We start from the raw sequence: 26,494 nt of genomic DNA, 5'->3' as shown, positions 1-26,494 counted from the left end.
GAGCAGATGGGGAATTCTGAAATGAGTGGTAACAAGCTTTCCATACATTTAAGCCTGTCTTTATATTGTGACATTCGGGCCGTTTCTAAGCAACGGATAAGTAAACACTGCCTAAAAAGTCAGAATAGCAAGGAACAGGTGGATATGGTAGGCAACGGCTCGATAAACAAGTACCCGAGAAGACAGATTCTTGGTAAACGGTAAACAGTCCGTTGCTAAGTTACGCAACAATCCTGACAACAGAAGACGTGTTTTCAATGTAGTCCCCGTCATGCCCAGAGCTAGGCAACAGAACTGTAAACATGTCTGCAATAATAAAACGCGTGTTCTATGCATGGTCCGTGCCGATGGTTTATAGGGGACAACAAAGGTGGTTTGTGAGTAGTCGCGGCTGAGAAGCCGTAATTCGAGGTCACTAAGCATTCATGGAAAAGAGTTTTAGTTGAGTTCCAAAGTTCCAGGATGACTGAAAAAGAAATGGCAAGAAGACTTCATAGTGATTTGAAGTGCTAGTTTCTGTGTTGTGATCCGTTGCCAGAAAACGACTAGTGAAGACGAAGAATCTTAGTGCGTGTGTAACGGTGACCTGAATGTGTGTAGAACAGCGATAGCGCTATAACTGAGTGTGATCAACAGAACTTGCAACCGAAGTGCCAGTAAATCCAATCATTCGATCTAGAACCCGTTATTTTCGTCATGGGTGCCCCCTACACGTGACAACAGTTTATCCAGTGAAGTACGAGGTAATGTATCAGGTACTTCACTGTTGTTATACACATAAATTCGAAAATAAGGCGCACAATACAACAGTCGATAAAATATTCTACATAACCAATAACAGACACGAAGGCCGCTGTTACAATTTTCTACCTACTGCACATGATTTTTCAACATGATTTAACCGGTTTTAACAACCAGTAACTCTTAATATACACAACTTATTTAAAGTGGATTAACTATTTACTCTTAACTTCTACAACTAATTCTCTTCATAAGCCGGTCACGGTATCCGAGCGGTCTAAGGCATGCACAGTCTTCGCTCTTTCGGAAGCCGAGATCGCGGGTTCGAATACCACTCAGGGCATGCATGTTTGTGTGCGTTTTTCTGTGTTTGTCTACAGGTAGAGGCCTTGCAACGAGCTGATCACTCGCCCAAGGAGTCCTACCGTATGTGTATGATCTAGAAAAACCGAAGTGAACGGAGAAGTTCATGGAGGTAGGCCTAGGCCCACTGGGGCTGTAGTGCCAGGAAAAAAAATTCTCTTCATGACACTACAGTAACAAATTATGTTCAAAGAACATGCCCTCTGATGACTGTCAATCATGGCCGAAACATGTAAAGCCAAAATTCCGACACTTCTATCCAATTCCACTTTATGGACTTCCGTTATTTATTTATGCTCTAAAAGACACTATTCAAGGTGTCTCTTAGAACAATTAAATACACATTTAATTTCTTTATTTTCAGTCCTCTACATGTTCAGGGCAGTGATGAATATGCTCTAAATACCCTCAATCCATTAAGTTACAAATTCCTTTAGGGTCACTGCACAATTACTGACCATTTCTGTCTTGCACGGCNCGGTCTAAAGCATGCACTGTCTTCGCTCGCTCGGAAGCCGGGATCGTGGGTTCGAATCTCACTCAGGGCATGGATGTTTGTGTGCGTTTTTCTGTGTTTGTCTACAGGTAGAGGCCTTGCGACGAGCTGATCTCTCGCCCAAGGAGTCCTATCGTATGTGTAAGATCTAGAAAAACCGAAGTGAACGGAGTTCATGGAGGTAGGCCTAGGCCTACTGGGGCTGTAGTGCCAAAGGGGGGAAAAAAGTAGTAGTAGTTTTTAAATCATTACTGGAAACTAGATAATTAATGAGATCCAATATTCTGTTAGAAATAAATTCGATAATATTGTAACGTATTCGAGGTTGGCGTGACTAATAATAACGTCTTCTGGATCTGATGGCACTTCTTTTACAATCACAGTTGATTATAACAGCTCACACACTAAACTCCTTCCGAATGACGTCTGTCTGACGAATCTCTGAAGAATCTCTCACTAATCTCTCGCGACTGAATCTCCTAGACTGAACTAATTTCCATGCGGGCCGATTATAGATCACCATTTCCAACAGTTCCCTCGTTCTATTATTATATGTTCTGTCCGTTGCTACGAAACGTAGCAGCCTCCTACTAAGCAACGAAGGGGTTATACTGTTGACTGCGTTACCTCGAGAATGTGTTTATTGAAATGTTGCTCAGCAATGAGCGTCCGCGCCGGCTCCACTATTCCGGCTTAGTCATAATGACACAATACGTTGTAACATACCGAAAACATAAAGAAAGGTCTCTGACAATTCCCTTCCGTACTTCGTCTTTCGAGTTCTTTGAAAACTGTGCTAAAACCGTACACACTTCCATACACCTCTATAGTAATATGATCGATGAATTTCATTAAGTGTGATAAATTGTATGGCCCAGTTTATTTAACGGCACGAACACATAGGGGGGCGCATCAACCGAAGCATTTCCTGAATGAAAAATGCACATCTACCATATCTGATATGCAAGACACATTTTCCAATTTATGAAAATTTCTGCCTTCAACCTTTGATCTCCGTATTTTATATCCCAAGTCGCCTATGACGCATCATATGGAAAGACTACAATGAAATTTCGCTTTAGTTTGAGTCGGTCCGATATAACCCTTGACTTACACTATGCCCAAGTCACATATGAAATGCATATAGTATATAAAACGTCAATAATTTTCCTGGGGAGAAAAGCGCGGCCGGCGCGTAAGGCTGACAACCTTATCGCCATTTTTGAGCCGATTGTCTAGATAATGTGGGACCCTCAACGTCTCACAACCCTATGGGCCCCCACGGCCTGTTACAGGGATAGCTTTACTTTACTTACTTTACATAAAACGTCATCGTTATATAATGTACGTATATATGCATTTTAACTGGGAAATGTATAGATATTATGCCCAGCATATTTAATAAAATACGAAGAAATGATTACTTACAAAAGGGCATCCAAATACTGGGGTAGCCAAATTCCATTTTGGAAAACTTCTGTCTGCAGATCGAAACAAAGGAGCAGCATTTGCCAATGCTTTTAAAATGCCTGAATGCACTGGGAGATTTCCTTTCAAGTCTGCACTATTCCAGACGACGAGTCTCGGTACACTCACTACACCTACCCAGAACAAGATTCAAGCGACTCCACACTCGCCAGGCACTCCCCATAAGATCCCATTCTTATCTCCTGAAGGTCTCATTAAACCATAAAGGTGATTTCTCCAGACAACTGAATATGTATCTGTATCAGGATTATGCAACACACAGCGGAAAAGATGTCGACCTAAGAGACAGGGCTCAGGTTCTAAAGAATCACTGACTAAAGGGAGGAAGAAAATATGAAATCTATCTATATTCTGTGCACTGTTCATTTTCCTGAGACAGTATTTTTGCTCGGCTTTTACTGCCTCAAAGGTGAAATTGGTGGAACAGCCCCATTGTACCCCAGGGTTGTGTGGATCTGTGATACATCACGTGCTTCAGATATGGAGGGTTGATCCCATGGATATCAAACAGGGTTGTGCGGGGGACTGGCGACAACTTTCCATAAAAAGAACACACATTGAGATATAAGATTTGACGTTATTGGAGTTCCGGGTATTTGTGAATAAAATAATAAACCTTCGGGTTCCATAAAAGCCTTATTCTGGACAATATGTGCTACAGGCTAGATTTATCAAAAACGAACTAACAGATATACGGCAGCGTTTCAACTACAGGTTAGATTAAGCACGTGGTCTAACTCAGTGACAATATGTGATCAGCATGGCACTTATCAAGCCCTGCACGTAAGAAGCATTTAGAATATTTGACTAGTTCTATGCGAAGAATTCTGGCAGCTACGCGAATGGAATTCTATGCTGCCAGACAGTGCAAAAAATAATGTAAGGAGAATGTGGAGATGAGTTATTCTGAGGCAACTGCTACAAATTGGCCCACAGCCTAAGGGACCGTAATGATTGTTTTCATTCATTATATTTTATCGTTGCTACTACTTCTATGACGAGTTTATTTTTATTTTCGTGTTGAAACTTCCGCACACAAGGTCATCTTATTCTCGCCAAAATTAATAACAGGTGCTCATCTGACATGGCATTTGTTTCCAGTTCGAGAACGCCTTCTCACGTCACTTCCGCGCGCTTCGCTCCGACAGCTGTTCCACGCATTACGGCAGGGTGTTCTTTTATTGTGTTAATTTGCCACACTGTTTGCTTTTTATGGACTCACTTTTGTTAAACCTTAAACTGATTCTATACAGCATTTACGATATTCCTCAAAGCAGCCTTGTCAAAAGACGTGTGGCCTAATTGCAACAATTTCCACGATGGATATACTTATTTAAAGTAGGCCTATTTCTTTGTGGTGTGTGTGCATCCCGCTTTGGGGGGGGGGTGACAGCATCGAGAAGAAACAGGTTGCACAGATCCTTGCCCTCACTTCACCTTAAGTGTTTCGAACCTCAGCGAAACAGCATACTTCTGCATCATGTTCTCTATCCAAAACAGGGTCCGAATTCTCACTAAAGCAACAAGAAGGCCTGACTTTTCTAGTATTTCAAGATAACATGCAATTTTTCTTGCTGAAATAATTTAATTCTTGAAAGATGACACGCGATGTTTTTACATCCGGTAACACGGGCTTCCGGGTGCAATTAAAAGCATATTTTCCTATTGTAAACCAAACTGTTTATTCTTCATCATATTTTATATTAATTCTTCTTTATTATTAAATTACCAATTGTATTCAATATGAATATATTTTCTTTCTTGCCGCAAAATTGCTGACGCGGTAAAAGGCAGAGCCCTTTGTCTGCTACCTGCTGGCTACTTGCTTGGATTATTCTTTGACCTGAAGGAGGAGGCGAGACGTTCCTCCGAAACGTCAGCTGACTTCCTATGGCCTACACGGAGTTACATCCCAGAAGATAGATCGCTGTACAACCAACACTATGAGACCCTAAAATCCTTATCTCTCGGACTAGGGTGCAGTCCGAACAAATGACCCTATTGACAAGCGTCACAGAGTTAACCCAAGTCTGTTTCTGTAACGAGAATAGCTGTTCTTCCTCCTTAATAGTTCTGTGGCGATAATGGGCAACGTCCCCATTGTATTACGTGTATAATGATCTCTGCCTTGGTGACACGCACATCCATTGGCTGTCAATAGCTGCTTTCGTAACGATCATAACCGTCATTCCCTGTCTGTTTCAGTGGCTTACTTCTCACCTCTGTATTGTGAGCTCAGCGATGCGCTCGTGGATGTCCTTTCCCGCCCGATCGTCCAGGACAGTGTAACTGGGCAGCCTCTTGAAGCTGACGTAGCTCGCCCCGGACTTGCAGCTGGAGGCCGAGGTGCCGGTGAAGTTGTTGTTGGGAAGCGGCGTGTCCGCCGTTAGGAAGGTCGCGTGGCCTTGGGCACTGCTGCTCGAACCGTTCCGGGATTCCCTGAGAAATAAAACGTTCTGAGAACCATGTGCAGGCACCAACACAAGCAAGAGAGAGCAAACGTGGCGTCAGTGACTGCTAAACTGCTGCTGGCCCTCGCCAGCGCAGTGATTCTTAGTTCTGAGACCCATGACTTTATTTTAGTGTCTGACAGCTCTGGGAGCCTTCAGCTCTCTCAACACGTGGGGGGAGGTGTAGAGAAAGACAAAGTACGATACTGATACGTAACAATATACTTACTGCAACATTTCGCCTTGTCTTCTCGCTTTATTGTTGCGAACGTAGTAGGCTGTGACCACGATGACGATAACTGTTATAAGTGCGCATGCGCATCCCACGGCGATATAGAATATGCTGGCAGAAGTGATCTCAGCTGGCGGAGAATCCACAACCACAACTTGACTCATTCCGCCAAAACCGTTATCTGTGGAAGAGAACAGTCTGCCATGAAGTTCCATCAGAATCGCACTCGTGACTTCAGTCACTTTAGAGCAGCGTTTCTCAGACTGCCGTCCACCAGATGGCCCGCAGTATTATAGTCCATATAATATTATGATATGCAATAAATAAAAATTTAAATAAAAAAATGTGATGAATCGATTGTAAAATTTTACTATAAATCTGTGTAAATAAAAAGTGGTTTATGGCAACTTTAACTATACTTTTTCTCTTATTCGTAGAAAAACTCAAATTCATGCTCTTTAAGGTTACATACAGGAAATGTCATGATAGCAGGGCGAGCAGAGAGTACGTCGACGGCCCAGGCAGTGGTCCGCAGCTGCCGGAAGTTTGAGAAACGCCACCTTAGACTATTTCGAAACCTCCCCAAATCATTCATAATCAACTCATCGTTCACTTTCTGATGCAACACTGACCTCTGCAAAGAACACCATTAAATAAGCAGCCGATGTATTACAGGCAATCAACCGGACTTATGTACGTTTTGATTTGTAGGCAAACGTTGCGGATTTGCACTACAAGGAACTGATACTGGAGGCGGTTGAGCTTGTCAGCCCGCAAGCTTCATCTCTTGAACTACTGGACGAATTACGATTAAATTCGGTATTGCTGAGTCTGCACTAAAAATTATAGCGTGGATTTAATTCCGGATGTCCGTCCGTGACCGAGTGCCAGGCGCTTTTGCTGCACGTTATTTTTAAATTCGACACGGGAAATGTTTACTAAAAGGTGTCCTAAAATTCCAAATTTTAGTCATACTGACCCATAAAAAGTCCACATTACTCAGTGAAATAAGTAATGAAAATGAAACTGATAGTCCATCCAATCTACGAACCAGGGAACGTCATACATTGTGTGTAGACAACTTTACGAAAGAAAAGTCTTGCGTAAGTATGTTTGAATTTCCAACCGGCGTACTAATATTGGAACTATGTTGCAAACAGAATCTAGTAATTGTCTAATGTTGACGTAATGTTCTACATCATTAACTGAAGATGACGCGCCCTTTTTCCCACAGTAAGACGCGTATAATCAAATTTAGGTGAAATTTGACGTGAGAGATGACTGCACAGCAATCGGCCATTCATCGGCTTACGAAGTCCCATACTTTACATAAGGCCATTAATGGGCATTTCCATGGCCCCCATAAACTGTTTCCCACATTTAGTTGAAATTCAATTTGGAAAACTTCCACTAAAAGAAAATACAGCAGTTGGGAATTACAAGTTCAATGACAAATACAACACAAAATTCCAAAGGTCTCGTAGCCGGGTCAGGACATCTTAACATCAGAGAGACGAAGCAAAAGGAGGACAGAGAGAAGCAGATACTAAACAATTCGCAATGGGTGCTCTTGAATTTCACAGAATTTCCCCAGAACGTTTCGTCGCATAAGTACTAGTGCCTGGAACAAAATGCAGATCTCGTTTGTTCAGAGACTATTCGACATGTTGAGCATTTACAAAAATGGAAAAGGTATTTCTGATTATACTGTGTGACTTCTGCTAAGCAACTAAATTCACGACAACTGATTTCTGCCTGTAACAAGATTTTCAAACGAAGCTCCTCAAATTCAACCGACACCTTCATATCCTATTTCCAATTACGTCTTATAGTATTGCCCTATCCGCCTCTTATACCCAGGTCTTCCATATTGTGTACTTTTACATAATAAAAATAAATCCATTAGCAGAGTTATTCTCAAGAAGCTGACAGTCGCTCAATTGATTAAAATATCCCCTGCCTTTTTATGGGATCTAATAGTCCTCAAGAGGAACATGGATATCGTAGTCGGTATAGCGAATGGCTACGGGGTTGGACGACCCAGAGGTCGGAGTTCGAAACCAGGTACGTTCAAGAAATTCTCCGCGTCGTCCAGACCGGCTCTGGGACCCACACAGTCTCCTATCCAATCCGTACCGTGGGCTCTTTCCCCGGGGGTAAAGCGGCGGGTGCGTGAAGCTGACCATTCACCTCCAGTTAGTGCAGAGGTCAAGAAAATGTGGATCTATACATCCACTCCCCATACGCCTTCATGGCGTAGTGCTTAATTAGTTAAGCACAGGGACAATTTTTATGGTCCTCAAGATCCCATCACTGACCTCTATTTCTTTAAGACCCAGCCATATCTACCTACGTCTCACTTGTGGTTCCTTACGTTCACGTTTCGTTTCACTTCAGCAATGTGAATTACATGCCCCGTCCAACTTAGCTTCCTAGATTTGGTCACCCCAATAAAATCCGGCGAAGAGCACATATTTCCTCATTATGTACTTTTCTTCATTCTCCTGCTACTTCTCTCGTACGTCAAATATTTTCTTTAGACTGCCAGTAGTAATGGCATTAAGAACCTCCTTTGGAATTCTCACTTGTACCTCCCAGTGTTAACAAGTTTCCCGCAGAAGACGATAAGTACCTGTCAGGACGGTGACAGCAGCGCTTTCTTCAACACGTAGGCCTATAAACAGGTCCAACTTCTAATACTCTCGGTATGCAAATCAGTAATTGTAATGATCGTAATCCTCTTTAATCTGATATTTCAGCTTAGTAAATTAATTATTCTATGTGAAGGTCAAACCACACAGCATTATAACACTTGTTACAAACAGATAAAACCGAGACGCTGTTCATCCTGCAATCTATAATTATATGTACACCGGGCCGGCTGGACACGCTAGGATCATGCATGCACCTTGAGTTGTTAAAAAAAACCCGCGTTTTAAATTCAACGCTTGTTCCGAAAATGATACTTCACTTAGTGTTATCTGCCCTGGAAATTCTGGTGACAGTCGCTTTAAATGTTAAAAATGGAACAATGCGTATCAAAGCCGGACGGAAAAACCAACCCAAGCCATTTCCACCGATTCTCGATGCGATCAGAGTTCAGATAAAAGTCATCCCTGTAACAGGTCGTCAAGACCCGTAGGGTTGTGAGACTTCGAGGCTCCCAAATTTTCTAGACAGTCAACTAACAGATGGCGGTATGGTTGTCAGCTTTACGCGCCTGCCGCCCTTTACCCCCCGGGAATATTCCTGGTACTCATTTGTTAGAGGCCGAGTCGACCCTAGGGCCATAGTGCGGCTGGAAGGGTTAGGTAAATGAAAAATCCACCTCATCGGGACTCGAACCCGCGATCTTCCAGCTTGTGGCATAGTGGCTCAACCAACTACGCTACCGCGTGCCCCTGATCAGTGTTCAGTCTCTTTGGATTTACACATCTGGCATACGGGCTTCCTTTCGAAACAATGTGTGTTGCCTGAACCGGGATAGCACAGACAAAAAAGAGACTAAGGATTGGACAACAGGCGTTCGGCTTCCGGTTCCTCATCGCGTCCAGGCCGCGACTGGTGCCCGCGCAGCCTCTTATCTAGCGGGTTCCGAGTGGTTCAATCTGCGTGAATTACTCGACCAGCGCGCCAAGCTTACTACTCGATTTCATCCAGTGAAGCTTTACACAGACACATTCTGATCTACTACTTGACTACGGTAACTTTATATCGTGCACGAGGTAGGTAAGCTATGGAGTTACGTAATGGAGAACAGAACAGATTCAAGCGGCAGTTGCGAGGGGTCTGTACTTTGCCTCTATGTGTTGTATCTTTTATGCACAATGTGTACAGTACTACTATTTCTTGGAGTACAATATAAATAATATTGTCACCTGATAGTGTGACTGTAGAGGGGTTTTGGATTGACGACCGGATTTATTGGACTCTTTGATAGAGTGCGAGACTACACTCTAGTGTCAGCAATCACGTCTTCACTGCCGTTTCTTGGTAAAGGCTTCCAACGGCGGACGTTCCGCTTCCTCTGAGCTCCCAAAATTCCCTCTGCCTCAGAAACCAGCTTCTCAAAGCAAAAGCTATAACTGACCTCCAGAGGTCATTTAACTAACTCACTGACTCACTCCTAACTGACTAAGTCTTCAATCAATGACCAAATCCTCTCTGACAGACTAACTGCAACAGCCAGGCCGCGCCATAGCTCAAGCGGTTAGTCGCTGGCTTCACACCCCGGCGGCCCGGGGTCGATCCCGGGTCTGCTCAAGTGGGATTTGTGGTGGACAAAGTGGCGATGGAGCGGGTTTCCTCTGACTACTTCGGTTTCCCCTGCCAATCTTCATTCCACCAAATTCTCCATCATCATAATCACCCGGGGCAGGCTACAATAGGCCAAACAGTGGAGGTCGTGCCGAGTGGACCCAGTTGGACTCCGCCCATAGGGTTGTGAGACGTCGAGGCTCCCACTTCTTCTAGCCAGTTGGCTCACAGATGGCGGTAAAATTGTCAGTCCTACGCCTTTACCACTCAGGAAAATTCCTGGTACTCTTTTCTGTTAGAGGCTTAGTCGACTCCAGGGTCATAGTGCGTCTGGAAGGAATACGTTCATTGAAAAATCCAATGACTTCATTGGGATTCGATCCCGTGACCTTCCGGCTTGTAGCACAGTGCCCCGTATTCTTATGATGAATATGTGAAGGGTGATATGCGGGGAACATGCAGTGGGAATGGTGGAAATGAGACATTCGCAGGGTCCACGTCGGAATCCCACAATGGAGAATATCTTTCGCGAGAACAAGGCATGCAGTGAAGGCTATCTTTAAAATAAATCTTCAAAAAGTACTACGACGTGTGGATCTGGATTTATTTCACGGGACCCAGGAGTGGGCCCCATGGCGGTCTTTCATAAAAGCACGTAATTCCGTGGCTTGTTGAATAACACTCTTCAAGAACTACATTGCATCAAGGAGTTAAACATGTGCAAATGAGATTACTGTCATTTCGTTACCGTCTGATCGAGAATGAGTCATCTGTTCTTCAAAACTTTGAGTTGCAGGCTCAGGGAACTGCATTCAAGTCACAAAGTCTGTGTTCTGTGAATACAGTAACTTCTATTCAGTTCAAACATTTTACGTAATGGCAGGCATGTAAATTGTTTTGTGGGGCATATTTAGTATATTATGAAATATGCAAGTCATTTTCCATAATTTGGATACCACAAAATGGTCAAGGTATTTTGTATTCTCAGCGAGTAGCAGGAATGAAACGCGATGTGCACGACGTTGAATCATGTATGAAGTTTACGTAGCGTGGAATGGGGTATGATAGGAAACCTACGGACAGTCAGGACGGGTGTGGGAGGAAGTGAGCTAGAACTGCTTTAAGGTACTGTGAGCTCATTCGCCTTATATCAAATCCAAGAAAATCTTCCGTCGTGGTAGTCATCTTCCGGCAGAGATTCGAACCAGGTGTATCCTAATACGCTGCCGTTTCGCAGATATGACTGGTAGTTAACCCTGAGATCCGTGGCGGCTCAGAGAGGTGACAAACCTCACGGCTAGAACTCCACTGTTGATCTTAGGTCTACGTGTATTTCTCCTAAGTCAGCGGAGTCTCGTGTATAAAGGGTTGCGAGTTTACAGGCGGCAGGAGCTTCGAGTTATGATCACTCAACTCCACCTTGGGCAATGACGTCATTTTGATCAGACCCGACTTCTCTAACATACAGTTTCATACTTCCCAGCTGCACATACAAAATTTTCTCCTTTCAAGCAAAGGTAAGGTAAAGTTGTCCCTGAGCTTAACTAATTATGCATTACGCCATGAAAGGGTATGGGGGGGGGATGTATAGATCCACATTTTCTTGAGCTCGGTACTAGTTGGAGGTGAGTGGTCAGCTTCACGACCCGGCCGATTTATTCCCGAGGAAGGAGCCCCAGGTACCCACTGGATAGGTTGGGTGGGACCCAAAGCCGGTCTGGACGAAGTGCAGAAGAGCAAATTATTGACCCTCCAGGGACTCGAACTCCGACTCCCTTGCCGCCCAGCCTGTAGCCAGTCGCTACACCGACTACGCTATCCGAGGTCATTTCATTTATCAGAACAAAATTTTGTATATATATTGTAACATGTGGCCCCATTTCAAGGCAACACCCAAAATATGCGCACGAAACAACAGAAAATGTATTGCAAGAATTGTTTTCTATGTGGTCAAAGCCATGCTCATTGCTAGGCAACGGGTCGCTAAACATGTTCCCGCAGAAGCGTACCGTGGAACAACAGGACGTCCATTTCTAGGAACGGAGCGTATGAATTGTTGAGAGATGGTGTTTACCGTGGAGTCTGTTCAAAGTGGACATAAGAGAGTCGAGTTCCGAAGCTGGAAGTTGAGTACTCGTAGAAGAACGAGAATGGTTACAAAGGCGTACAACGGAGTATAACAGAGATTTGATGTGTGCTGTAGTTACAGTGAGACTGTTATAAATCCGTTGCCAGGATAGGACTAGTGAAAGCTGAGAAGACTTAGCGTGTCCTAGTGATTTGTAAAGTGGGTAGGTTAGCGATAGCGCTATAACTTATTGTGATTAAGAGATAATGTAACAGAAGGTGTTAATAAATCCAATTATCCAATCCAGAACTCATTATTGCTCATGACTATAAATTCGTGACAATATAATCTCTTTTCCCGATCCGTACTATACGTTAACTTCATCTTATCCTCTTTGCTTAAGGCCTGACTGCCTAATTATATCCGATGTAGGAATATATTAAGCTAATCATTATGCGAATGAACTTTCGGGTTCCATAAAATGCTGGAACTTCTTGAGTAGCTGCAGATTTGACTTCTCATCAAGAAGGGCTCAGCTCCATAAGTAGGTAAGTAAGTAAGTAATCATTACGTGATCCTCTCCTCCCAGCACTTAGTTCTGAAACACCATCAGTGCGTTTTGATGCTAGCGAGTAAAACCCGCAATTTACATTAGCAATCAAAATTCTTGTATAGGAAATCCTTGATGTATGCCTTTATATATGGGTCTTATCCTGGCGTCTTCCCTTCTAGCTCGAGTGACGTTAAAAACGGACGGAGCAGGGAGGCTGATTATAACAATCATCAGAAGGAACCTATAGTTAATGCAGAATCTAGGCCGTTCCATAGCTCAGGCGTTTGTCGCTGGCTTCAAACTGCGGCGGCCCGGGTTAGAGCCCAGGTCAGGTGGAATTTGTGGCGGACAAAGTGGCACTGGGGCAGGTTATCTCCGAGTACTTCGGTTTCCCCTGCCAATTTTCATTCCGCCGAATGTTCCACATTCATCATTATCATCCGGGACTGGTACAATAATCCAAACAGTGGCTGAGGTACCAAGTGGACTCACCCCACCCCACTTCAAGAAACTAAAAGAAAAAAATAATGCAAAATCCAAACCACAATGGGGGCCTGGTATTTCTAAGGCGGGAAGAAATATCCGCGCTGGATTCGGACCCAAGAACTTCGTCACGAAGGCAACGCTGATGACACCGCTGTTTTAGCAACCCACATGGATCCTGCTACGACATCTAGATGTCTTCAAGAAAACCTACATGACATGCAAAAATGGCTAAGAAAGTGGAAGATCAAAGTCAATGAGAGCAAATCGGTCCAGGTAACATTTACTATGAAAAAAAAGGACAATGCCCGCCAGTTACACTAAATGACTCACAACTACCGCAAGCAGATGAAGCCAAGTATCTTGGCATACATTTAGATCGCCGGCTAACATGGCGGAAACATATCTTCAGTAAAAGAAAACAACTGGGCCTGAAAATTCGGCAACTGTACTGGATAATCGGACGAAGATCACAACTAACTGTTAAAAGCAAACTCTTACTCTACAAGGCAATACTCAAACCTATATGGACGTATGGTATATCCCTGTGGGGAACAGCCAGCAATTCAAACCTGGAAATACTACGATTTCAGAACAAGTTTCTCAGGGAAATAGTTCATGCGCCCTGGTATGTGCCCAATACAGTGTTACATAAGGACTTAAGTGTATCTACAGTGCGAGAAGAAATTAAAAAGTGTAGTGCTAAGTACAGTCAGAGACTACAAGTACATCCAAACGAACTCGCAGCCTCACTGCTAACCCATGAAGATGAAGTTAGGAGATTAAAAAGATTCAAACCGTCAGACCTATCTGATAGATTTAGCTAGTTTTAACTGTATACATGCCACAAATCATAAGGCATCTATTGGGATAGCCTTATTAACACTGTTAATGACATAGTCACCACATCAGTCACCAAAAGTGCTCACTGTCCTTAATTGGACAGATTGTATGAATCTATCTCAAATAAAAAAAAATACAACATTACTCGTTACTTTACATTACCCAAATTCTTATAAACACACTGGTCTACTTATGGATGCATATTTTATTTCTATTCGGAACCAGGACATTACAAACAAAGAGGAGGCAGGAAGCCATAACCCAATGTTTATTCAATTTCTTTATAAGGGAAGAAGAGTAGTCCTTTTATATCTCCCATCCTCTTGTATACGTCCTGTTAATTCTGTTGACTTCAGCTAACTAGCTTCTCCACGTCCATTTATTTCTTGAGTCACTTAAAAAGCCTCCCCCTCCCCTCTTCAATATCTTTCCATTTATTTTTATTATTTCCTTTGCCTTGTCTTCTATCTCACTTGCTCACGCTCGGCGCTAACATGCAGTCATTTGTTTGCTCAGTCCATTAACTTCTTGGTTAACACCAGGGCACTGTTGTCAGTCAGTGCATCAGTTAATGTAGAGGGCCGTGGTATGGAAAACAAACCATGGGACAGGCTGGGGCGATGCCAGATTTGTGTTCCAGGAACACCTTCTGCATGAGACCAAAATATCGGCTTTCCGTCTGGCTTCTGTGTGCATTATCACGGAGAATCGTGACCCAAATAAAAGTAAAAACCTCCTGGTCTTTTAATACACATCCATTCAAATGTAGTTGTGTTATATACATTAAAATAAAGATGTAAACATTTGGAAAATGTTTTTCGGAAATTCGTTTGCTTCTGCATACCTGGTTGGCCGTATGTTTCCTTATGCTAATACAAGCAGTCGCGAGAGCTCAGACGGTAGAGAGACTGCGAAACGTGCTGGACGACCAAAGGATCGGCATTCGATTCCTGGCAACGGAAAGAGTCTTTTTTATCTTTTACAGCGCCTAGATTGGCCAAAGGGCCATGCACCTTCATTTCCGGAGGGCGTAGGGGGCTCTTACCAGGGCATGAAGGATGCTAACTCGCTTCCATCTAGCGCCAAGATTAATAATGCGTGGAGCTATACGTCCACTCCCCATACACTTTCGTCGTTGGTGATTAGTTAAGCACAGGGACAGTTGCATTTATTACCTTAACAAACAGTACAGCCATAAAGACAACGCGCTACAGACGCCACATTGCACACACTGAAATTAGTCCTTGCGTTTCAATAAATGCCGGTCTAGAAAACCGACCGTTGCGCTGACCACGCGACACCCTCTATCCGCAAAAGTTGGCACTAACTTCGCCGACAGCGGCGGTCGCTTGGTCGGTATAGTTCGCTTGCGGACTAAAAGCCACGCAGTTTCAATAAATGTTCGTCACACAGAAAATCGTCTTAATGATATTTATATTTTACGTAAAGTACTCTTTCCCGTCGGCAAAATGGGTCTCTTCCACTATACGTTAATACAATTCGATCTGACTAATATCAACTAAAATTAAACTCACCCGACAACTTTCAATTGGCCTTCACTTTTTGTAAAATGTGCAGATAAAAAGGCATAAAATAGTCTTTTGATGAAACGAATCCTAATGTGAAAGTCAGTTATTAGTATCGGTATAGAGAAACACGACTGAAAACAATTCTGGCACTTAATTGTACCGAAGGTACTGGGAATAAAATCATAAAATCCAATATGACAGTCACCTCTTGAAACCCGTCCTTCGGAATTTCAGATTTATTAATAAGCGTGTAGACTATCTCTACGGGGTACAGTAAGGCTGTTGGGTACGCGGTAATGTAATTGGTTGAGGCACTATGCTACAAACCGAAAGGTCGTGGGATCGAATCCCGATGGCATTAAATTTTCCAATTGACCTAATCCTTCCAGCCTCACTATGGCCCTCGGGTCGACTCAGACTCTAACAGAAATGAATGCCAGATATCTTCCTGGAGTAAAGGGCGGCCGGCGCGTAAGGCTGACAACCTTACAGCCATCTAGAAGATGTGGGAGCTGGACCTCTCACACCCCTATGAGCCTTCACAGCCTGTTACAAGGACAGTTTTACCTTTACAGCGAGGCTTTTCCTATGCATAAGTACCAAGCCATAGGGATGTATGGGAGACTGGAGGTAAAGTTCAATACATTTTTCACCTAGGCACTCGATGGAGGCAAGTAGAGGTCGTTCATGCTCTGGCCCCTTGCACCCGGGAACGAATCCCCAGTACTTACTGGATACGATATGACTGGGGTCCATAGCCAGATTGGACTTAAGGTGAGAGGGGGGATGTGTTCATAGCATAATCACCCGAAAGATAAATATTTTTTAGGTGAAGACCAAATTTAAACAAAAAACGCCTACATTATGCATTGCTAGCCTTTGTGATATGTGTGTAAACTTATGGACAATCTATCGGCTTTGGATGCACGTTTTACGAGAAGCGTTTAGGGGTTATTGCAAACAAACAATGCACAGAGTTCATATGGAGAGGTTCAATCTCATGAAATTAAATAAGGTAGAGGGTAAAGGGCAGTATCGTGTTGAAATCTCAAATAGGTTCACAGCTTTGGAAAACTTGGATATTGAGGTGGATGTTAGTAAAGCTTGGGAAACTATTACACAAAATATCAAAATTTCGGCCAAGGACAGTCTAGGTTATTACGAACTGAAGAAGCATAAGTCATGATTCGATGAAGGATGCTCAGAATTATTAGACCAAAGAAAACAAGCCAAATTGCAGAGGTTACAGGATCCAAACGAAATAAATGGGGATAATCTGAACAATATAAGACGTGAAACCAGCAGGCATTTCAGAAAAAAAGAGGGAATATCTAAAAGACAAAATTGATGAGCTTGCAATGAACCGTAAGAACAAGAACATTAGAGACCTGTACAGAGGAATGAATTACTTCAAGCAGGGTTACCAACCTAGAAGTAACTTAGTGAAGTATGAGAATGATGATCTGCTTGCAGATTCCCACAACATTTTGAATAGGTGGAGGAACTACTTCTCTCAGTTATTGAATGTGCATAGGGTCAGTGATGTTAGGCAGACAGAAATCCTTACAGCTGAGCCGTTAATACCTGATCCTTGCAATTTTGATGTTGAAAGTGCTATTGCAAAATTGAAACAGTATAAATCGCCAGGTAGTAATCAAATTCTGGCAGAACTTATTCAAGCAAGAGGTGAAATACTACATTCTAAGATCCACAATCTAATTACTTATATTTGGCATAAGGAAAAATTGTCTCATCAGTGGAATGAGCCTATTATTATACCAGTTCACAAGAAGGGTGATATAACTGACTAGTAATTATCGAGGATATCATTGCTATCAACTTCATACAAAATTTTGTCCAATATTCTTCGTTCAAGGTTAAGTCCATATATAGATGAAATTATTGGGGATCATCAGTGTGGGTTTCAACGTAACAGATCAACTACAAATCAGATCTTTTCCATTCATCAGATATTGGAGAAAAAATGGGAGTACGATGAGACAGTACATCAGCTATTCATAGGGTCGTGAGGTGGGAACGTTACCCCTAGACTACGGAGGCCGCTAGCACCATGTGTAAGTAAGTAAGTAATTTAGGGGTTATTGAAAGTCTTTAGCAAAATGCGAATTTCAGTATTATCGGCTGACTAGTGTGTATGCAGGCCTAGCCTACCTGGAAACAGGAGGACAGCCAACACCCGAAACTCCATGTCATCAAATATCCATCAGACAGTGAACACCACCGTGTAGGACACCCTTCTATGAATACACTGACACCATCCAGCTCGTCATCATGTCTGCAACGCTTACATCGTGCTGATGGGTGGCGAGGCGCCATGTTTTGACACGTTCAACAGACAATACAAGCCTTTACCACCTGTCACAGAGCTTCTCATGTGCCTGTTCTCTCACAGAACGTGACGCATTAAGAGCACCTCATAAGGCACTTACCACTGTCATCTGTACGATTTGCGTTCTAAAAATATTCAACTCCATGGGGCAAATTTCGTTTTGAGAAGCTGACAGGCGTTAAGCAGTTAAAAAACATTCTCACCTTCTATAAATCATCAAGAGTAATTGCCCTCCACTGATGTCATCGAGTCCCGCACATCCCACTCCGGTTTGACCCACCCAGTAAGAATTTAATAAATAAAACTGTCTCTGTTCGTAACTGAGCAACACGCCATGAACACTTATATGGGATGTGGACATGGAGTTCTACCATTTTAACTTCGGCACTAGATGAAAGTGAATAATCAGCTTCACGCCCCTGTCGCTTTTCCCATTGGAAAGGAGCCCCCAGTACCCATTGGAAGGATGCTGGGTGGATCCCAGAGTTGGTCTGGATGTTGTGGACAAGAGGAAAATCTTTCATCCCTCCCAGGAATTGAACTCCGATCCTTCGACCATCCAGCCGGTACCCCTTCGCTATACCTACTGGACTATACTGTCCCCCAAATAACATACCATTTAATGAATAGTACAAATTTTGAAGCTCTTCATTATGTAATTTTCTCCATGCGCCTGCTCCTTCCCCATTGTCAGCTCTCCTTCCCCAAGATCCCCAATCCTGGTTCTCCCCCGTCAACATTAGATTAGTAGACTACCTGAACAAATTAACTTCAACGAGGAGCGACTAATCTGACGGCTGGTTTACGTAACGACTTTACTTCAACGGCCAAAATTATGTAGCGTCGAATAGTAGAATTGTGAATTAGAAGCTGTAGGAAGCGGTCGTTGCCTATTTTAAGGAGGTGCTCTGGTAAATGATACAAAATAAAACGGGGGGGGGGGTTGAAAACTCCGCATATTCCTACCAAGAGTAAGTACTCTAACTCTTCCCTAGAAACCGGTCTTTACGAATACAGGACCAACACGCCAAGTGAATCCTATCCAGCAAGAAGAGACTTACTTGGTTGTAGAGTTTTATGACCAGTGGCTGGAGTGGCATCCCATGGAAAAAAAAAAGACTTTTAGGCAATGTGCACGAAAGATTAAAAATAAAAAGATATGAAGTCTCAGTAGTTAACCGCCGACATGCCTCCCATTTGCAGTCATGGCTCGATCCACGACTTGTATTTACCAGGCCACACTTCATACGGATTCCCTAACGACTGTAAATAGTCACACGTTTGCTGAGAATAAACAGAACTTTAAATACATACTTCCGGCAACAAAAGAAGGCTGTTTATATTTCAACAAATTCACTACACTGGAGCCCGATGTGTTGGTCCATCTGTTCGTCCCGGCATCTGGTACTGCATAACACTAGGGGAACCTTATTTATTTGATTTGTCCTGTCACACATTTTATCGGGAATAAAATTAAAAAGTAACGCGTTACAGAAATGGGGAAGGAACACAAGTGAATTATTTGCAGTGTGTTGTAAGAGCATAGAAGGATAATGAATCCTTCCAAATTACATGCAAAAATTAGCAACAAATGCTTTCTCAGAAGAACAAATATGATATTTACTTTCCTTCAGATAATTCTCTATAGGCGAGGCTAGCCAGACCTACAACGTAATAATCATTACCACATAAGTTAGTGTTCAATTTCTGGGTACAATTTCCATCTGTATACTGATCCCCAGTTCGTTAAATCTGTCCTGACTTCGAAAGTTTTGCAATTTATGGGTACAATTTCCATCTGTATACTGATTCCCAGTTCGTTAAATCTGTCCTGACTTCGAAAGTTTTGCAATTTATGGGTACAATTTACGTCTGTATGCTGATCCCCAGTTCGTTAACTCTGTCCTGACTTCGAAAGTTTTGCAATTTATGGGTACAATTTCCATCTGTATACTGATTCCCAGTTCGTTAAATCTGTCCTGACTTCGAAGTTTTGCACCGTCGCCATGTTTATCGTGTCTAATATAACAGGAATGCTGGAAGACCTGTAAAAGGTGAATATTTTCAACACGCCACTGGTCATAAACCTTTATTTTCCTCTGTTCAAAAATAAACACTTGGTAATAAGGTAACTCCCGTAACAGCTCCGCAACCCAAGATGCATCTTGGCTAGCTCAACAATTTCTTTCTACTGCATCTTCATTCGTACAAGCGTCTTCTAACTCTTCATATTCATGATTTTAAGGTCTTGTAGGATATCTTCTTAGCCCGTGGGGGGAGACGGCGGTCTCCCATGGAGTGCCTCCCCAGGTGGCGGATAGCGGAATGCTCATCGCCTATATGGTGGAGGGTACCGGGGCAGACCAAACCGCCGCTGCTGTAGCGGGAACTACAGGGACTAGGAGTATGGGTCCCCGAAAGAAAAACCCCTGGTCCACCTGACAGGGGGTTACGCATAAGGTTAACTACTTCATCGTATAAAATAAATCAGTTCAGAAACCTGCAGCACGGCCTCGGATGAGAAGGACAAAAAATTATGGACATGCCATAGACAAGGCTAAGGATGTAGCTGTTGCAACGTGGAGAGGTATACTAAAATTGAGGTGGTTTGATGACGTCAGAAGACCTTAGGATATTGAAAGTTAAAGAATGGGGATCCACTGCACTGGACAGAGATGCTTGGAGGCTGTTGGTGCAGGAGGCCAAGGGCCACAAAGGGCTGTAGAGCCAGTTGATCAGGCCAGGTCATTTTTTCTTATGTCGTCATTTAGGTCTGGATGATAACCGACTTCCAAACAGTTATTTTCTTTGTTGCTCTCTCTTCATGCTTTCTTTCCAAACGTCCCAACCATTAGAGTCTCTGGGCTTTTATATACCTCACAATTGGTAATAACATAAGATGAGGTTATTAGACGCAAAATTTATGTTGAGACTGAGTATGTGTGTATTTTATGGGACCGCCAGGCCCAATGACTGAATGGAATGAAGGTGGAAATAGCAATTACGAAACACGTGATAAAGTAACCTGAAACTCGGAGTGTGAAGAGTGCTGACAAGGCAGAATGATGTAAGAATCTAAAATTTCACTGGCAACAATGGTAGAAAAGTAGTGTCTGTCAGGCTGTATGAGAGCCAGGATAAAGACAGACACGACTAAAAACACGTACAACTCTGCCGCTTAAACTGACCTACCTTCGCCAATACCTTTGACGAATGACAAGACAGACAAGCTATGGCGAGCATCTCCAAGGATGTCGCGCAACGTGCCATGAGGGTGAAATGTAACATGGAATTCCATCAAAATGTGTAGGGCGGTAAGGGGTACCGCACATGGCGTAAAAACAAGTGCCAGGTCACAACGCAGCAAATGTCCATGTGTTAGGAGAGAGTGGCCTATCCGTAGCTGTGTGGGCATGACCCTCCTTCCTGATGCACTGGATGACATGATCCGCAAGTTTATTGGTCACGGAACTACCAGAAGTTGTAGTCTGTTTCACGCTAATACAGAGTCGCCTTGGCCTCTGTTGCGTAGTGCTCCTCAACCGGTGACACTGGGCAGGCTTACGTATGCTCAATTGTACGTATTGTGTAAAAAATTTCCGACACAGAGCTACACACACAAAAACAGTGTCATAACTGAAAGAACAACGTTTTATAACTGGGTACTTTTTTTTTGTTTCTCCTTTCATCTTAAAACTAAGTAGCATGTGTTGCACATTATTGCGTGCTATTTTCTGCTCTCCATCTAGGAGCCTCGACGTCTCACAACCGTATGGGCCTCCACAGCTGTGACAGAGATAGGTAAAGGTAAATTTGCCCCTGTGCTTAACCAATTAATCACTACGCCATGAATACGTATTGGTGAATGGCTGTATAGATCCAAGTATTCTTGACATCGACACTAGTTTGAGGTGAGTGGTTTGATTCACGCTCCGGCAGCTATACTCCGACGAATATAAACCCCCCGTACCATTGGATAGGAGGCTGGGTACGCCCCATCTTCTTTGGCATTTAAAGGTGTGGCCGGCCGAGCAGGAGTCTTGGGGCCGTCTGTCTAACCCCATACACATTGAAATGGTGAAACAGACCCTTCAAAACGAATAAAATTTTGCATGTGAACTCTACATTTACTTGTAAGGAAAATTATTAAATCGATCATAATATCACGTGTATACAGTATGTTTATTATTATTTAAATACGCATATTTAAACATGATTAGTAATAATTCGATTTATAGAGCATTATTTATTACTGTAAAAAGTGAGACAGAATTTGTTACTGCTACACGGAATACATAACGATATTTTGCCAGCCTGTGGATCAGAAAGTTAAGAAACACTAGGAAGATTCTCAGTGCCTTTGCCGAAAACAGAACAACGGTGTGTGCCACATATTAACAAGTAGGTTCGAGTGCACAAACCTCCAGGCAAAACAGAGCTTTGCAAAACATCAATAACGTGTAAAGCTTCAGATAGTTTCATGTGCCCCGCAGAATGTGTCTGCCTTTTAGGCTACAGAAACAAACAAGACGTTCGGGGCCTCAGGCGAAGCATAAAACTTCCTTTAAATATTCCATATAAACCGCACTTTATGTGCAAATCCACACAGTACAGGGGGCTAAAGCAAACAGTTTCGAGTCTCAATAATAACAAAATGGAAAACGTGAGTGAGATTCTGACTATCCTCTGATTAACAGCTTACCGCCATAACAGTTAAATGTTTTTTATTCATACTTGTGCGTCGATCAATGACCTTCTACACAGATTGTGTTTGGAATGACTCCATTCGCATACTAAAATATAGAGCTAAGAATATTTATTACATGGCTATTCTAGCACCAAGAAATCCATAAAGTAATTTGCACCGTTAAAGTGTCATTTCCATGAAGGTTAGAAACAAGAAAAGCAAACAGTGAAAGTAAGCCTATTTATAGCGGCCTCCGTAGTCTAGGGGTAACGTTCCCACCTCATGACTCAAGGTACGCGGGTTCAAACCCGGCGGAGGTCGTGGAATTTTTAAGGGCGGAAAAATTCAGAGGAACAAGTCCTCCGGGAGGGACTTTAAGCCGTGGGTCCCGTGTCGTAGATTTACGGCACGTAAAAAAACCTCATATCTCTAGGAGGCCTCCGAGCTAAGTTAGGCCAAACGTTTCCCGCCCAAACAGTTTCCAATGCCTCCGATAGATGGGGAAGTATTAGGTACCACTGCCAGAGGAGGGACGACCTCGCTGACAGAAAGGGACTAATAATTAGATACCACTGCCAAGTAGAGGGTAGAAACCTTGCTGGAAGAAAGGGGCTAAGTATTAGGTACCACTGCCAAGTAGAGAGTAGAAACCTTGCTGGCAGAAAGGGGCTGATAGTGAGCACCAGTATCGGTAGGGGATGGAGACAGTAGAAATTAAATAGGGGGATGTACAATAGACTATCAGTCGCGGTGTATGGGGAAACCCACCCCCTCAATACTGAATCACTGAAGCCTATTTATGGTCAATTTTATGTTTTATTTGCACAATCTGGGCGAAGTGCCACTGCGGTGGGTTTGTCTGCCGTTTCATTCCCAGAAGTAGTGTTGGTGCGTGGCAAATGGGAGTGAGTCTACACTAAAGCTTATCGGGCGGTTGTAGTTTTTAGTTCACGTCGGTCTAACTAATTCCCGTCTTTGACGAAGCTGAAATCTAACTGTATAGACTTTTCCAAAAACGACCCTTCATATAAACATTGCTACAAGCTTGCATGACATACAGTGCTTTAAGATTTGAGGTTTTCACGGAGGTTACTATGAAAAATGCCGTCTTCTTGGATGTGGCGTCGTGTAGATCTTGTGTGTACCGACGTTCCTCTGAAACGGCGCCACATCCCAGAAGACGGCATTCTTAACACTGATCTTACTTAGAACACTTCACGTATTTATTGATGCGCCTATCGTGAATATTAAACGTAGCGAAACGAGTAATTACCTTCATTTCTACTGCACGATATACAAAACCTCCTGCGTATGTGTACCCCTCCCTGCAAGGGGTACTGTCTCGTCATTACCTGCCAATGGACTGCAATGCAAACACTGTGTGTTAAACTATTGTGAGTGTAAGAAACGTGCATTAGAACCGACAGTTACAAAACTGAAACTTGCTATAATCGCTTCGCACTAAGCGTGAAAACCGCGTCTGCCCGATCGGATATTTCATGCGCGAAACCACCCGACAGATTTCGAATAAATTTCACATTAGAAGCCTACACTAAAAGTTGCCGGTGAAATTTAACTTTAGAACCAAGAGAAAATTTCTATTATACCTTCTTCTATGAACGAAGCTCAAATCGAACTTTGCTCCTTTTCAACACCACCCCCCAACAAAAAAAAACAACAAACAATTTGACCCACGACTCAGTACAAATTAATCATCGAAACTGAATTTTTCAATGCCATGAACGAAATGGATGCGAATATTACTCTCCTTCTCCTTAGAGTGTCTTTGTTATCTAAGCGTCTTATCATCTATGGAGCCGATCACAGTGGCCGCGCGGTCTTTCCCTCGTTCGAACGCTGGGACCTTGGATTCCCAGATTCCCAGGGTGGCCAAGGTCCAACAAAAGGACTGTAGGGCCATAGACCAATATCATCCATGAAAATTACAAAATCATTATCTGTACCCCTGAAAAACTTGGAGCTATGGCTCATCATGAAAATGTTACAGACATTTACATTTCATCTTAAATTGAACACTATACGGTCCAGATATTAACAGAATTTTAAAATAATCCACAAAATATAAATTAAAGCAACGTGAGGTTACGACCACGAAACACGCGGAGACAGAAGGATGTGACTTTCCCGTTCTCAATTAAGCTTTCTCTTTATGTACTTCATGCAAATATCACGAAGTCCGCCCGCAGTGAAGGTGATGTCAACTATCAATAAGGACACAAATAAGATCTAAAAGTTTGTGATGATGGTAAATTGTTACAATTAATATGTTGTTGGACATTATCCATCATTTCCGGACATAGGGGCTAGCAATTTCTAGTGGACCCAACTGAGTAGGTCTTACCTGAAGACGGCGACAGAATCCAGTCCCCGAAACGTTGTGTTTTTTTAAAAGAAACGGGACGGTTTTTTAAGAACAGACAAGATGATGGATAATGTCCAACAACATATAATTGTAATAAGGGTACAGTAACTTGATCAGGTTTTCTGGAGAGTCGGGCAGGATGCAGACCCAGCGGTTGGACCTGAGGGCTCCTACGCAAGAAATTACAACAAATATATGCAAACAACCTGTAAGATTGATTGCTACGTTGATGACCCATTGTTAGCTCCGGACTTAACATGCCGTCCCCCCACACCCCATTCGCTATGTTACTTACATATCCTATTTGAAGCTTTGTTTTACGCGATGCAAGAGGGTTCCAGTCCAGTGCAAGATGATGGATTTATGGGCCCATTATTATGATAAACAGCACAAGACAATAGAAGACTTCATCAGAAACGGTAAGGCACCATAACGAGACCTTGAGCTTGGGTTTTCAGCTGTCCAAGTCAGCTGTGCGCAACATGTGGTTCATGAGTCTTCAAAGGAGTTATTTTGAGTCCGATATTAACAAAATATGGGGAGGGGGTGATACTGGGGAGTTCCTTTGTGCCTAGTATTCATAAAGTATCCTTGTATTTACAATGCACCGATGAACTACTAACCAGTGACCTACACCTGTTGTTCTGTACCCACAATATGTGGACTTGCATCCACTTACAAGTCACAGCCGAAAATGAAAGGTCGTCTGAAAGGGCAGGATCCCGCAGCGCGTCGAAATGTGGGTTAACACAAATACAGATTCCAGAATAGCCGCATTTAGGTCGCAGCCTAACGAGAAAACACACAGAACTCATTTCCTTCAATACAAAAAATGTTATGTTTTGGGGCGAATATGGGTCAACGGTAGCTTCAGGATTGCGCTTCTAACACGTTACATTCTAAGAACGTATGAAACAGTTGCATTAGAAAACACTACACCTCTCTGAGCTGTTTAACTTTCCACATGGGAGATTGTGAGCTGGGACAGCGACTGTCTATGGGCTGGACGTCCGAAGGGTCGGGGTTCAAGTCCTTGTAGGTTGAAGAATTTTCTCCTCTCAACATCGTCCACCCAACCTCCTATCCAATGGGTAACGGGACCACTTTCAGCGGGGATAAAGCGGCCGGGGCGTGAAGTTGATCACTCACCTCCAAATAATGCCGAGGTCAAGAAAATGTGGATCTATACATGCACTCCTCCATACGCCTTCATGGCATAGCACGTAATCAGTTAAACACTGGGACAACTTTACCTTTTTTACCTTACATATGAGATAAAGACGTCAGGCGCCGAAATGGATTAGAGTGGCGCGGAACAAACGGAATACATACGTGCATTTGGGTATTCCTGGTCTCAATCCGGGGTAAAGGTGCTCAAGAACTGAATGAAGTGCTACTGACCAAGTCGGAAGTTATGGTGGGATCTCAGGGAATTAGTTGCAAGGCTACGCACTGGCAGGAAACAGAATCCAGACGAGATCGCGGAAAGTCCAATGCAGTCGCATCCATACGTTTGTGCTCATGTGTGTGCTTCACAAATACGCCTTGAAGTTATGTAAGATCTGAGGTTT

General features: G+C 43.1%; 1 protein-coding gene across 3 annotated transcripts in view; it reads right to left on the bottom strand.

Annotated features, from left to right (window-relative positions):
• The window catches only part of LOC111867938 (tyrosine-protein kinase Dnt), a 223,892-nt gene that overhangs the window by 33,970 nt on the left and 163,428 nt on the right, over window positions 1-26,494 (bottom strand). For all 3 annotated transcript variants that reach the window (XR_002843425.2, XR_002843426.2, XM_023858173.2), the window contains exons 4-5: window positions 5,768-5,951; window positions 5,309-5,527 (exon numbers count right to left, since the gene is read on the bottom strand). Coding sequence is in view for 1 of the 3 variants with exons in the window: in XM_023858173.2 (XP_023713941.1) it covers window positions 5,309-5,527; window positions 5,768-5,951 (403 nt within the window). In the remaining 2 variants the exon portion in view is untranslated. The remainder of the gene's footprint in view (window positions 1-5,308; window positions 5,528-5,767; window positions 5,952-26,494) is intronic.

This window comes from Cryptotermes secundus, unplaced genomic scaffold (genome assembly GCF_002891405.2).
Source record: "Cryptotermes secundus unplaced genomic scaffold, Csec_1.0 scaffold267, whole genome shotgun sequence".
Taxonomy (NCBI): Eukaryota; Metazoa; Arthropoda; class Insecta; order Blattodea; family Kalotermitidae; genus Cryptotermes; species Cryptotermes secundus.
The sequence above is the reverse complement of the archived record's forward strand: the minus strand, read 5'-3'. Positions and strand labels throughout refer to the sequence as shown.